The sequence below is a fragment of the Erigeron canadensis genome, chromosome 5 (assembly GCF_010389155.1).
Source record: "Erigeron canadensis isolate Cc75 chromosome 5, C_canadensis_v1, whole genome shotgun sequence".
Lineage (NCBI taxonomy): Eukaryota > Viridiplantae > Streptophyta > Magnoliopsida > Asterales > Asteraceae > Erigeron > Erigeron canadensis.
In genome coordinates, this window is record NC_057765.1 from 28727576 (window position 1) to 28742509 (window position 14934).

The 14934-nt window shown below is 32.2% G+C and overlaps 1 protein-coding gene across 1 annotated transcript; it reads right to left on the reverse strand.

The window, feature by feature from the left end:
* Positions 1-12884: 12884 nt before the first annotated feature.
* LOC122602219 (mitogen-activated protein kinase kinase kinase 18-like) lies at positions 12885-14010 on the reverse strand. Its single transcript, XM_043774932.1, has one exon. It carries the CDS (start codon positions 14008-14010, stop codon positions 12976-12978), a length of 1035 nt encoding a protein of 344 aa, XP_043630867.1. The 3' UTR covers positions 12885-12975.
* Positions 14011-14934: the final 924 nt, after the last annotated feature.

Below are 14934 nucleotides of genomic sequence, written 5' to 3' on the forward strand. Positions count from 1 at the left end.
CTCAGTTAATACTTAATAATGACAATGACGAACCTGAGATTATTATATTACAACTTGCAAAGTATAACACCTACAACTGTATATCTTCAAAATTATAAGCATTTATCAATTAAATATATGATGATTTAATATTGATAATATCGTAAATCCCGTGTCCAGTGTCGGACACGGGTCTAAAATAAATAATTCCATCAATATGTCTCAGATAATACTTAATAATCACAGTGACGAACCTGAGATTATTATACTACAACTTGCAAAGTATAACACCTACAACTGTATATCTTCAAAATTATAAGCGTTTATCAATTAAATATATGATGATCTAATATTGATAATATCGTAAATCCCGTGTCCAGTGTCAGACACGGGTCTAAGATCTAATTCATAGCTATTCATATATTATTTATTTAACATTAATTATTCTAAGATACGGATATCTTTATTTATATAAAAAAACCAAACAATCACCTACCAATTTAAACCACCAAACACCAAAAATAGATATTGGATAAAATTATCAACCTAGTCAAACAAGATTAAAAAAGGATTGAATCGCATGCTACTAAACCAAAAGTATCTATATCTATATCTATATATATATAAAAGTTCTATCAAGGGTGGTGGAAAAAAACAACGCATTCTTTACGCTTTATCAATATGTACTTAATAGGGTTAATTAGGGTACTTAATGAGGTTAATCTATATCTATCTATATATAATTAAAAGTTCTATAGTACACTTAATAAGGGTTATTTAGTGTAGTTAATTACTTTTCTTTACTATTATCTATCTATATCTATATTAACTAATGTACAATAATGCATGTATATTTGTGGTTTTGTGTATTACATTATCTAATTTCCATTCATATTTGTGATGATAATATATAAGTTTATTAAATCTATATCTATATATATATCTATATAAAAGTTCTATGATGGTGGTGGAAAAATTAATGCATTCTTGACGATTTATCAATGAATATTTAATAAGGTTAATTACTAGGGTTAATTATTTTTGTTTACTATCTATATATTATTATTATCTTATTATATCTAGAAGTTCAATGACGGTGGTGGAGATTTAGTGCATTCTTGACGCTTTATGGATGTGTGTACTTAATAGATTTAATTAGGGTACTTAATAAGGTTAATTATCGATATATCTATAAAAAGTGAGTTTTTGAATCAATACTAAATCTAAATAATCTCTCTTATTAATGATTTTAATACCTCTGGTGTTAATGTTAATCGACTTGTTAATGCTTTCAATAATAATCGATGCCATATTTTGTATTTGTTGATATATCTATAATATGTATTTATTTATTTATTTTTCAATGACTGAATTGAATGTTTTGTGAGTGTTTCAACTTCTATGTATATATGATATCATTTAAATAGTTTAATCAATGCTTTAATTGAAATTCGGTTTTCTAATTAGGGTTTAAGGTTAAAGATTAGATAGTATATGATCCACGTATGGAAATAGCTTTTATGATATATTAATTCAAGAATATGTAAGAGTTTGAAATGGTTTTGGATTGATAAGCGAAGAACCAAAGAATTATTGAAAGTGCCAATGTGATTAATGGTAACCTGAAAGCAATTGTAGTATTAAATTTAAATCAGTTTCATAATTTTGATTTTTACTCTTTATCTTCATCAATCCTTTTCCTTTTTTTTTCTTTTTTCTTTTTTTGTCTTACATTTATCTTCATCTGTTTCATTATTTCCTTTGATGATGATGTTGCTAAAACCTGTTAAATTAGGGGAGAAAGCTTCTATGCTAATAAGATGATTAAAGTCATGTATAATTGACGACTTACTTCTAATAGTGGTTTTGTTGACATAAAGTGGCTAATTTTCGTAAAATCGCTTGGGTGAAGTTGCAGGTTTGTGAATATGTTATTCTTAGTTCAATGTTTTGCCTTCTTATATTTATAAAGACGAATCTTTTATAATTTTATTGATTTTCTTTAAGATAGTTTGTTTTTTTTTTACATGGGTTAATATTCCCGGGGTTTGTGATATTATATATTGTTTTGTAGGTTTTCAAGTTCGTATGATAATGATGATGATGAAGATTGAATTCGCTAACTTTGCTATTTGTATTTGTTCACACTGGAACAGTGGAGTAACAAGACAAATTGGGTTTGGGTAAAATACCTTAAAGAAAGATGGGTAATGATGATCAACCTAAATATGCTTTTGCATTTTTTAATAAAAACCAAAAGGGAACCTAATTCTGATAGTGTTGTTTAGACTTCACCTTTGATCCGTATTTGCAGGTGGTAAGAACATGGAGGATGATACTGCCTTATGACTTAGATGTTGATTCATCGTATATTCATGGAAAGGGATATATGAAGAAAAATTAATCGAGTCATGGTTCATTCACCCTTTTAGTTACTTTCTTATGAACAATTTATATTAACGCGCCCAATATTTTAGAAGGTTGTAGCGGAGCGTTGAAACAATGAAACATTTTACCTGTTATAGAAAACACAAAAGTTGGTAAGAAAAATTGATATAAATAACTAAGGACAAAATTTTGAAAAACCTTCAAAGTTTGAGAGCCGGAATAAAAACTAATGAAAATGTTACAAACGTACAAAACAATCCGTGAAGCCCGGCCGTGCAATGCACGGGGCCTTCACTCTAGTGTTTACAAAAATATTACACCCAAAATCTAAAATTAATTATACCCACAAAAACTTGTTTTACCGAAAAAACAATGGAGCTGCCAAAGAAGTCAAATGGAGGTGGAGATTGGAGAAGTCAAGTACATCAGAGCTTAAAAAAAAAGAGACGCAGAAGAAAAAATGGAGATGGAAAGATGGATTGGTTCGTGGTTACATGTATACTACTAAAAAGCAGTTTTCCATTATGGTGAGGCAAGGGACCCGATTTCTCCATTTCTATTTAGGGTAGAGATTCCCTCAAGTTAATAGAACTTGATGGATAAAGTTGCAATGATATTGACCATTAGATCAAAATCAATAGTTGAGATTCATATATGAATATTGAATCTTGATCATTGATTTCAATCTAATGGTCATGATCCTCCTAAGTTGAGTGTAACTTGAGGGAATACTCACCCTTCTGGAGGTGCTCAAAGGTATTTCACTTGCAATTAATGGTCCAAATTTATCACGCCTTCTCTATGCGGACGATTGTGTGTTAATGGGGGAGTGAGATGAGTTTAATGTTAAAAATGTAAGACGGTTATTAAGCTATTTTTATATAAGATTTGGATTGAAGATAAATTTGGGGAAGTCAAATCTTTTTGGAGTTGGGGCGGATAACGAGGAGGTAAAAAGACTGGAGGAGGTGGTGAAGTATGCACCTAAAAGTTTTCTTTATGTCATTAAGGGATTTGGGTTGGAGCCAATATGAATAGGGTTGTTAATTGGAGGTTCAATTTTGACATTTTTGAGGCTAGGATGTAAACCAAGTGCTTGTCTAACGGAGGGCGAGTAACACTTATTAAGGCGATCTGGAAAGTTTACTGAGTTATCATTTCTCAATTTTTAAGGCGCCCTTTAAAGTAATAAATGGTTTGGAGACAATAATAAAAGATTCTTATGAGGGGTTTAGATCTAGCTAGAAAATTGGGTATTGTGGGAGCATGTGGCTACACCTATAAATTTGGGAGGCCTCGGGTTGTCTAGGTTAAAAGAAAAAAATAATGCCTTGTTAGCCAAGTTGGCACGGAGGTACGAGAGCGAACCATCTAGCTTGGGGAAGTCGGTTATGGATGAGATCCATGTAACAAGGAGCTATTAATCAGTTAATATAAATATGACAAGGGTGTGGAAGAACATAATGAACACCATTGATAGTGTTAAAGTGGATGGGTTGGGTATTAATCAGTTTTTTAGAGGGGTGGTAGGGAGTGGTAAAGAGGTCAGATTATGACTAGATGTATGGAATGGAGAAGAGACTCTTAAGGATCAGTTCCCGAATTTATTTACATCAGAAAAGGAAAAAACAATGCCTACTAAGCGAGATATTTAACAACTATAGAAACTTTCCGGGCTGTTGGAAATGGCAAAAAGCCCTGACAACGAGGGTCGGGCAGGAAGAAAGGAAATCAATGGAGGACATGCTGGATAGATCATCCTCCAAGAAACCATAAATAGATGGGAGTGGTGCGGGGCAAATCAAAAGGTTCTCATGGTAAGTGGTGTTAAGGGGTTTATGTCCAAGAAGGTTAATCTTTTTATGGGGAGGGCGGCGTTAGATAGGCTCCCGACTTCCATGGCACTTAAGAAAAAAGACTTTTTTTATGGATGATACATGTTGTGTACTTTGTGAGTTTGGAGATGAAACAGCTGAACACTTGCTATGTTCATGTGGGATATCGGCTATGGTTTGGAGTAAGGTGATCGAGCAGATGGTGTAATGTAAGTCCAATATTCGTCTTTGAAGCTAATGATCTGGTGTATGTACATCAGTATGTTGGATCATAAAAGGCTAAAAGGAAGGTACTAAAAGGAATTGTTAAGGTTGCAAGTTGGGGAATTTGGAACGCAAGAAACGAAAAGGGATTCTACAATGTCGACGTCAAGGTGGTAAAGATTATGCGGAATATTTTGTCTTTGGGTTTTATATGGTATAGAAATAGATCAAAAACAAGTATATTAGTTGGGATAAATGGAGTAAATGTAACTCATGTAAGTATACGTACATATGGATGTATTCTTGCTTGCTGATTGTCTGCGTAAGTAATGAATGAAAGTTAACTATTCAAAAAAGAGTGACAGGCTGAATCTTTATATGTATTCCAGCAATTGCAACTCAGTACCAAGGTTTGAACCTTAAGGCAAAATAAAGTTACTAAAGTACTAAGGTATGAATCGACTCCACAGCCGAACAAAACACCTCGAACCAAGAGTGTAGAACCCACCCTAGCAGAAACAGGATTAAAGAAGAAATTAACTCGGAAATAAAACTAGTTTCTTCATTAATCCTGTTTCTGATAAGGTAGGTTCTCCACTCCTTGTTCGAGGTTTTTCTTTTTATGTGTAGTTGATTCGGCCTTAGTACCTTAGTAACTTTATTTTGCCTAGGGTTCAAACCTTAGTACCGAGTTGCAATTGCTGGAATGCATATAAAGATTCAGCTTGTCACTTTCTTTTTGAAAAGTTAACTTTCATTTATTACTTGCCCAGAACAATAGGCAAGCAGCAATACATCCATTTTTACAAATACTTATATGAGATCACATTTACACCATTTATCCCAACTTTTATACTTGTATCTTGATTTACTTCTGTACCATAAAAAACCCATAGACAAAATATTATGCGCAATCTTTTCCGCCTTGACGTCGACATTAGAGAATCTCTTTTTGTTTCTTGTGTTCCAAATGCACCAACTTGCAACCTTAACAATCCTTTTTGGTACCTTCCTTTTAGCCTTTTCAAATCGAGCATCCTGATGTACATACACTAGATCTTTAACATCAAAGCTGAATATAAGACTTATGTTGCACCATCGGTGCGTTGGTTATTACCTAAATATGTTCGAGGTGGTTTCCTCTCCTTATGGCCTCATCCCTTAGCCTTTCTACACTCTAGTGGTCCCAAAGGATATAACTTTGTCTTTCATTTCCGAGCTAGTTTCTTCTTTAATCCTGTTTTTGATAGGGTGAGTCCTTCACTTCTTGTTTGAGGTGTTTTGTTCTGTTGTGCAGTCGATTCTCAATGTTGGCGACTTCGGCGGCCGGACACAGTACTTCACAATGATGCTCTTCTATTAAGGCTATCAATTTGAGGCGTTCCATTTCCTCGGATTTATTTTTGTTGAATATGAGGAAATATTTATTCGTCTTTGAAGGTTTCTTAATGATGGTGGAAACTTTTATACTGTTTTCATGTCATGCATTTCTTTTCAACATGAAACCATATACTCGTGCTACTCATGCTGATCCCCCATCTTTCGCCTTCGCATATCTAATTTTTGGCGGTCGTTAGGCTAGATCTGGGTCCAAGTTTGATTGTTGCATCCCAGAATTTAAGCCCAAGTTCTGCTAGATGGGGTGAATATTAATTGAAAAGTTTTTTTTTTTATGTGAAAAGGAGTAGTGTAGTTATTTTATGGTTTGAGGAAGAGTATTTGATGTGTTTTTTTGTATCGTAAAAAGCGGTCAAGTTTTAATTTTATAAAGCCAGGGCAATACCAAATCACATAGTCACTCACGGGTAGTGGACCCGTTCGTTTGTAGTATAGCTAGTGGTAAGACCAGGTTTGTTCGCAATGACTATGTTTAAGAACTAGGCGAGATTATGTGATTCTAAGATTGGTTGGGGGGTTTTGTCACGATTAGAATAAGTAATATTTAACTAACTTAGTAGGAGTGTCCTAACCGTTGGTCTACGAGGGAAGTACGAAAATACTTAGTTAAAAGCATCATCCACTTCTAATCAAATCATCCATAACATGTTTCGGTTGCATAAATTCATACAATAGTAATTTTGTCTCCAAGTTTAACAAACTATTAACACATTGATTTCTATTAATGCTATCCTTTTTTTTTTTTTATCATAACATGATAAGCAATTGTTTACCAAACAAGAAATCAATACATTAAGATCACGATAAAACACTAACTACAATAAGAATAATAAACGCAAACGTCACACGATCATCTCACTTCATCTTCGTTGATGATTAAATATTTAGTTACTCATGTTAAAAGTAAGATCACAATCAACAAGTGGTGTTCGTATCTTAGGGTTTCTGAGTGTATTTATAGGTTTTTCCAAAATTTCTGAGCTGAACCGACCTTTCGAGCGGCGCTCACGGGGATGTGAGCGATGCTCTTGTAGGTTATGTGACAAAGTAGCGACGCTCACTCCATGATGTTTCTCTCGTCTTCGACTTCAACATGAAAGTTGTAAATGTTTCTCTCGCGATTTCGTGGCCAACTCATTTGTCAAAAACGGAGTTTGGATGAAGAAGTTATGCCCAAAATACTAACACATCATCATAGGCTTCACATTGACACATTTTTCTCCGTCTTAAGTCTTGAATCTCGACCCTCTTCTTCATCGAACCATCGTCTATCTTTATTTAACTCTTTTTATCACGGTTTCTTGAGGTTTTCCTTCATACCACATGCAATGAATCTAAAATCACATATCCATGCTATTAAGTATCATAAGCTCACTAAAATGACTATAAATGGATATAACTAATGTAAGAAAGTCTATATATTTATCAGCAAGGTTGTAAATTTCGGTTTCGGTATCGTATCAGCCGACCCCCGATATGCGATATATCGGATATGTCGGGGATATGTCGGAGATATATCAGATACCCTAAATTGTAAAGAAATTCATATATATATATATATATACTAACAATATATACAATTTGACATAATTTTACATACCTTTCGATCTTAATTGTTATGTTATGAAACAAATTTTACATACTTTTTAACTTTAAAGTCAGAAACCCTATTTTTGGTTTATAAAAAAAGGGAAAAAAAGGTCAACTTTTTTGACCGATATTGACCGACATTTGACCGAAAAAGATAAGTTCAGCCGATAACCCATATATCGTATCAGTTGAAGGATAATATCCGATATATCGGCCGATATTTTCAACCATGCTCACCAGTATTATAGATATATTAGATGAAAATGAAAAAAAGAGTTAATTGTGTAAGGACAAGATATTAAATTCTACTATCTTTTATGGAGAAAAAAGGGGGGGGGGGGGTAGTTCCCTTTATGAAGTATCACTATTGCGATATCTCGTGTTAACACACGGGTTGCTTATACAATTTTTGTTCGAATATTCTTGAAAGTCGACATTCAATAAATTAATATTTGTCTATATATTAGTAATAAGTTGTAATTTAATACGTGTTTGGGTACGTTCTTTTTATTAGAGCCGACAACCATTGTATTTAGTCGAAAAATTTCAAGATTCCGGTGGGTTTATTTTCTCTTATGAGATTTTTTTCTTTCAAGGCAAATATATGTATAACACATATAAAATATATACACACAAATACTACTAAAACAATAAAAACAAAAAAAAGTTTGTTAGTAGATCATGACATAAGAAAACTATTGTTAGCTAGCCTAAATTGTTAGATATAACATCAGCTTTTTTTTATGTCACGAGGAAATCTTCTTTAGCATACTAGTAGAAGATGGAATATAAAATGGGCCTTTTGTTGATTATCGTAAATATGAATACGGGGCGTACAAAAACAATATAGAAGATGGTCTTTCACTAGATTATGAATATGAAATCAATTACGATGATGAAAAAAAAAATGTCTAAATGATATATTTAAAAATAAGCCTAATAATAAAATGATGATACATTGTATAATGAATGATTAAGATTAAGAGAGAAAAAACTCATGATAAATATGTAAAACATCTAAGTCATTAAACATATCTTTAGGTTCATGTTTTAGGTCTATTAATTATTTTCCAATCATAAATTCATCACTTAGAAATATAAAATGGGCCTTTTGGTGATTAAAAGATTTTTGGACCAGAGCACCTAGACTACCTGGACATTTTATTACAAGGTTAATTATAGAATAGGCCCATGTCCATGATACTGGAGTTTAGTCTTTTAGGGTTTTCAATTTACTTATATAAGTACTACATAACAGCCGCTTTTGGTTCTGAGTCACATCAAAAGTTTTAAGTCTAGGATGTGTTTACATCAACGACATGTCCCTGAATATTTCTCAAATACAATACTCGCCAAAAATCAAAGGTGTTGTTATATAGTATGTGTGTTTATTTGTCAAACTGTGAGCGAATGGAATCCAGTAATGGAGTGATACAGATCGGGAAGATACAGTTGTCCAGCAAAACTGTGCCCAAAATGTTATTACATGTTAAGTTTTTATTTTTTACTGTACAATATGTACTAGATTTTTTTGACATGTAGTAACATTTTCAATGGGTATATGTGGTTTTATAAATCTCATTGTTTTGCTGGACTTCTGTTTCTCCTTAGCTCTATCTCTCCTTTAAATCATATCAAATACACAAGGAAAGTGCTACTTTTTGTAAGGTGGAAGTTTTACAGTCAAATGAACACTTTATCTTTTTTTTTTTTTTTTTTTTTTTTTTTTGTTAATATAAAAAAAATGTGCTACTTTTTTTTGTTAATCTGTATATTTAATTCTAAATTATCTTATATTTTTTCTGTATTGAAGCAATTGACGAATAAGATCTGCCTATTATTTCTTGATCTTAATTCTAATAATTCGTGTGAGTCATGTTTTGGTTACCTTTTGGTCCATTAAAGACTAAAGTAGCAGTTACTAATATCCTTAAAGCTTTCTTGATTGAATGAATATTGGTCCATTAAAGACTAAAGTAGCAGTTACCTTTTGGTTACTTTTGATTTCTTGAGCTTAATAAAAAATATAATTAAATCAATTTGTAAGGAAAGATTGGTTAAAGTTCGAATTTTAGTAAGCAATGTTGTATATGTTTTGATCTCCTTCACTATTGTGGGGAGGATTAACTGTTAATCACATATTTATTACTTTATCAATGCAGATGTTATTTATGTTATTCATTTATAGTCCTTTATTAAAACGAGATTGGTGCCTGCGCAATGCAGTGGAGGTAATGGTAACGGTGATGGTGTGGTTAATTTCATTGCGATTGGAGATGTGATGAATTGTTATGTGAGATATGAAAGAGGGAAGAGGGGAACGAATTTTGAGTTAGAGTTTTTATTATGTGTTTCTGCGTGGGAGAGATAGATGTTAAATTTGTTTAAGGGCATTTTAGTCACAATTTATAAATTGAAATAATGATATAATAAAATGGAGCTTTTCAAGTTCTTTATATTAAGGAGGGGTGGGGAGTTTGTTTTATGGGAAAAACCAATATGCTGCTGGAAACATGTTTTCCCCTGACAAACTCCCCATGAGAATCAAATGTTTGAATATAAAACCCCCCCCCCCCCCCCCTTCTCTCTCCCAAAATTCATGGTGGAAGCATGTTGTATTTTGAGTTAGGGTTTTTGTTATGTGTTTTGGCGTGAGAAAGATAGATGTTGAATTTGTTTAAGGGCATTTTAGTCACAGTTTATAAAATAGAAATAAGGATTTATTATAATAGAGGGTAATGTGTCATTTCAGGTTCTTAGTATTAAGGAGGGGGAAGGGGACTTTGTTTTATGAGATCAATCAATATATTGCTAGAAACATGCTTCCTCCTCACAAACTTCTCCCATGAAAATCACATGTTTAAATATAATATCTACCCCTCCTCCCCTTGAAAATCATGGTAGAAGAATACTACAAGAAGCATACTAGTTAACCCCTTATTTTATAAAGGAATATAAATATAGATAAAGTTCGGTTACAATAATTTTCTGCATACAATCATATAGTTTAGAAGTCACAATTGGCAAAGTCTTTCGACCTAATATCCAAGTTATATAATAAACTAAATTATTATCCCGCGTAATGAATGTATAAATATATATAAATTATAACATTTTATACTTTTATAATATCGTTATTTAATAAACATAATAAAAAAGTACTTTAAAAAATGATTTTATGTCAATTTTACAATCTTTTATCTTTTAATTATTTCATGAACAAAATATCTTTTATTTAAATATATCATTAGATACTTATGCCAAATTTATTACCTTATTAAATTAGAAACCTATATAAAGTCATAACTTGATAACAGCGTATGATATTATAAACAAGATTAAGAAAATTGATTTAAAAAAAAAATGAGTAATATAAAATTTAAGAATTATTTTTAATAATTATAATATGTAAAAGTTACATTTCATGATAAAGGAAAATTAAAGACACACAAATCAGAAAATGGAAACAAAAAGAATTAAAGGATACAGTTAACAGTTGTAGATTATGGGCCAGGCTAACCGTTTCCATTGTATAGTGGTACGGACCTTATATTAGCCCAACCTGTTTGTATAAAAACTTATTTAAAACGGCAAATATGTGGACAAATGTCAACATTAAGATGATGATAAGATGATGTCCCAATCTTTTGGGATATAGTTAGTTAATATATCAGTTTGATATTTTAAATAATGATTTTGACAACTGATTTGTGTTTCATGGTTTGGTGGACGATTTGGGTAGGCCTACCAATTTGGTACCAAAACCTCTAGTTTTTGGCTTTGACCAATTTAAGTTTTTTTACATTCATGTTATATAAAAATAGCGAGGTTTCAATTTTTATATAGACATCTATAGAGAGGTATCATTTTGATTGTTTACGAGTTCATTTTATAACCATCCCAAAGTGTTTAGTCAAGGAGGTTTGAATTTAAAATCTATTTATAAGGTTATTAGAATGATAGAGACACTTATAATAAAGGGGAAAAAAAATATATTAATGTGTATTTCATGATTATACAAAAGATAGCATTTGAATTGTAGCCCTTTTGATTTCTATTCTTCAGAGAATATATCTTTAAGAATATATCTTTGAAATACATAAAACGAGTTTATACTTAATCATTTCAAATGATTTGTTTACTTCATATACATATGTTTAGGGTGGTTACACCTATATATTTTAGATATTGATACATGACGCATTTTTATCCCTTTTAAACCTAATAGGGGTGAGATTAATCGATCTTTAATTGAGCTACTAGAGTTCGAGCTCATTTACGTCTAGTTCGAGCATAATAGTTAAATGTCGGTTAAGCTTGTAGGAACCCAACCAAAAACATGTTGAGTATCCCCAACTAGACCTGTTAAAAGAGGATTCATACTCCGTTTAATCTACATGTAATTATTTTGTTATTTTTACACATATTTTATGTCAATTCTTTCATATTTTTTGAAGAATTGAAATGAAATTTTAATCAATACTAAAAGATCATCTAACAAATATTAGAGGTCAAACTAAATTAACAAAAAAATAAAAAATACAAATCTAATGTTATAGTGGCGGCTTAAGGTTTTTTGAGGCCTCAAACGGTATCAATTTTTGAGGCCTGGTTCATTACCATATAAATTAGAGTAAAAGAGAAAACCAAAAAAAAGTTCTCGATTTTTATTATAAACTAATAGTAATAAAAAAGATATGGATGTTGATACCAAAACCAATAAGGGCGTTACTATAATGCAAATTCTATATCGTACTTAGTCCAAAATCCAAACATTAAGTCGAATATACAAAATATTGAGGCCTCAAAAATTTAGGGGCCTAAAGCGACCGCTTAGTTCCATAGTACTGTTGAGCCATGTAGAATCCAAATGGATTGGCAAATAAACTTTCCGTGTACACAAATATCTAAAAGCTAACAACTCCTTTTCAAATGTTATGATATACAATGATGTTATTTTAAAGATAATTTAGTACATCAAAAAAAAGAAAACAAGAAAAACCGTTATCATTATTTTGTTTCTTATAAATGTGTTATATCTACAAAATTTGATACTTATTTGAACACATACGGGTTTTATTTAAAAATATTCACTTATATGATATATGAAATATATAATTACAAACAAAAATCTCAATGCTTGACATATATTTGTGGTTGTATATTCATAGCCATTTCTATTTGAAAGAAGACTAACAAAAGAGAAAGAAAGTGGATATAAACAAGTTTCTAGTATTTTTGGCACATACATTTGTTACACGAAACCAAAATTTTGCTTTTTATATGTGAACCATATCAATCATAACATTTACACATTGTTTGCAAAAATGATATGTATTTAACATTAGTCTTAATAACTTAAAATACGTGTAAACGAACTTCTTATGTATAGGTGTAGACCGGATCAAGAATAAAATCAATTTTTTTTATGAGGGGCAAAAAGTTTATAAAAGTGGAAAAAATATCACTTAAATAATATTCACTCTGAAATGAAATGGATTAAATAACACTTTTACTATCCTCCTCTTTGCCTACTTCTAAAACACTTCTTCTAAATCCAATGATTTTATGCACAAATTTACTACCACCATTCATCACCACCTGTCACCGCCCCATTACAACTACTTCTGATTGTCATCCAATCAATCTCTTTTTCAGCCCCACTTCTAAACTTTCCTTTTTCTGGGTTGCCTGCCAACTGTTCGACCCTTTGCCTCAAAGAGTTTGATGTACATGTTTCTTGATTATAATCACTACCCACTAATGCTGATTGTTGAATTGAACCCCAAACATCTTGATCAAGTATGCTTGTTGGTGAACATGTCAAAAAGTTTTGATCTTGATCATGATCAAATTGTTCAAGAAACGGGTGTTTTAGAAGCGCGGTGGCACTCCACCGAGCTTCTGGGTCTTGAATTAGACATTTTTTGATAAAATCTTTGGCTTTTGGTGAAAACCCATCTGGGATATCCGGGGATTCACCTGAAAAACCAATCTTGTAAAGAACTGATATAGGACTATTTACATTAGACCATGGTGAATTGCCTATTGCCATTTCAATAATTACGCATCCAAGTGCCCATATATCGGCTTTAAACCCTTGTGACTCGCCTCGTGCTACTTCCGGAGCCATGAACATAGGCGTGCCACGAAATGGCACATCTTCATTAGCCCATTTAGCACAACCAAAATCCGCTATCTTCACACCATTTTTGTTAACTAATATATTCGCGCCTTTGATATCACAATGCACTATGCCAAATGAATGAATGTACTCTAGCCCTTGAATAATTTGCCTTGTGTAGTTTGCTATTTCTAACTCATTTAAACTCCCATAATTCCGCGCTTGTATTACATCAATAACGGTACCTCCTGGCATGTACTCCATTAGTAAATTATATATCATTTTTTTGTTTTCTTTAGTAATGTCACACCCTGTGTAACTTACTACATAAGGACTACTCAAAATGGATAAAAACTGTTGCTCTCTTTGCAAAGTTTCTGACTTTGATACAACAACGGATTTGACTGCGAAAGTTTCTCCAGTCGCGGTGGTGGCAGTGGACACGGTGGCCGATGACCCATGGCCAAGAACATGGCCTCTGGTCCACCCCATGTTAGATATTGTGGTGAGTTTTGGATGAATATGAGAGATGTGTATGTGGTATTTTGGGGTTTAAATAAGGTGCCATAAAATGCTTTGTGTAATGTCTTTGTTGAAAAGGTTGTTTGCAGCTGTTAGTTATTTGGTTGGGTGGGATGTCCGTATAGGTGGCCAATCTTTCTCTTTGTTGAGAGTTGTTTATTTGTCCACGTGGCATAATTTGGGCAGGATTTTAGGTAGACCAAATGGGTGTTTGCCACTTGTCAGTACCAGGTCTAGGCTGTGTGTGTAAAGGTCAAATTCAGTCCATATATCATGCAAGTATGCAAGTATAAGTATGATGATACAACTTAAATACCAAGATACATTTTCACATGTAAAAATGGTTCTGTTTTATGATAAGATAACTTGTATTCTGGCTATTGTTATCTTTATCTAGTGATCTCAGAATGATACAATGAAAATTTGTGTTATATTTGTGATAAAAGGCTGATAATCAATAATGAAAAATCTAATTAGGTCCATACAATTGACTATCTATACATAATAAGGGGCATACACGGCTCACTTACTGGTTACAGTCGGTGCGTGGTTTCAACATGAAACCTTGCGTTATTTGTGGCAAATATGTTCCTATTCATTACCAATTGAGTTGCACGCCATTGATATTCATGTACGTATATTGAATCAATTATGCTATTTGACATACAACTACAGATGATTCAAGTTTTCATCGTAGTTATACATACACTAGTTTGATTTCAACTTATCTAAGCTGAACTTTCTGAGTTTGAACGGAAACTGGGCCGTCCAAATTTGAACGAGTTAAGTGCGAGTTTATAAGATGTTTAAATTAGTAAATAAATAAAAGAAATGAGTATTTTAGGCTTATCAACTACTTAGTTGAAAAAATGAAGAGAATAAATGTTTTATATT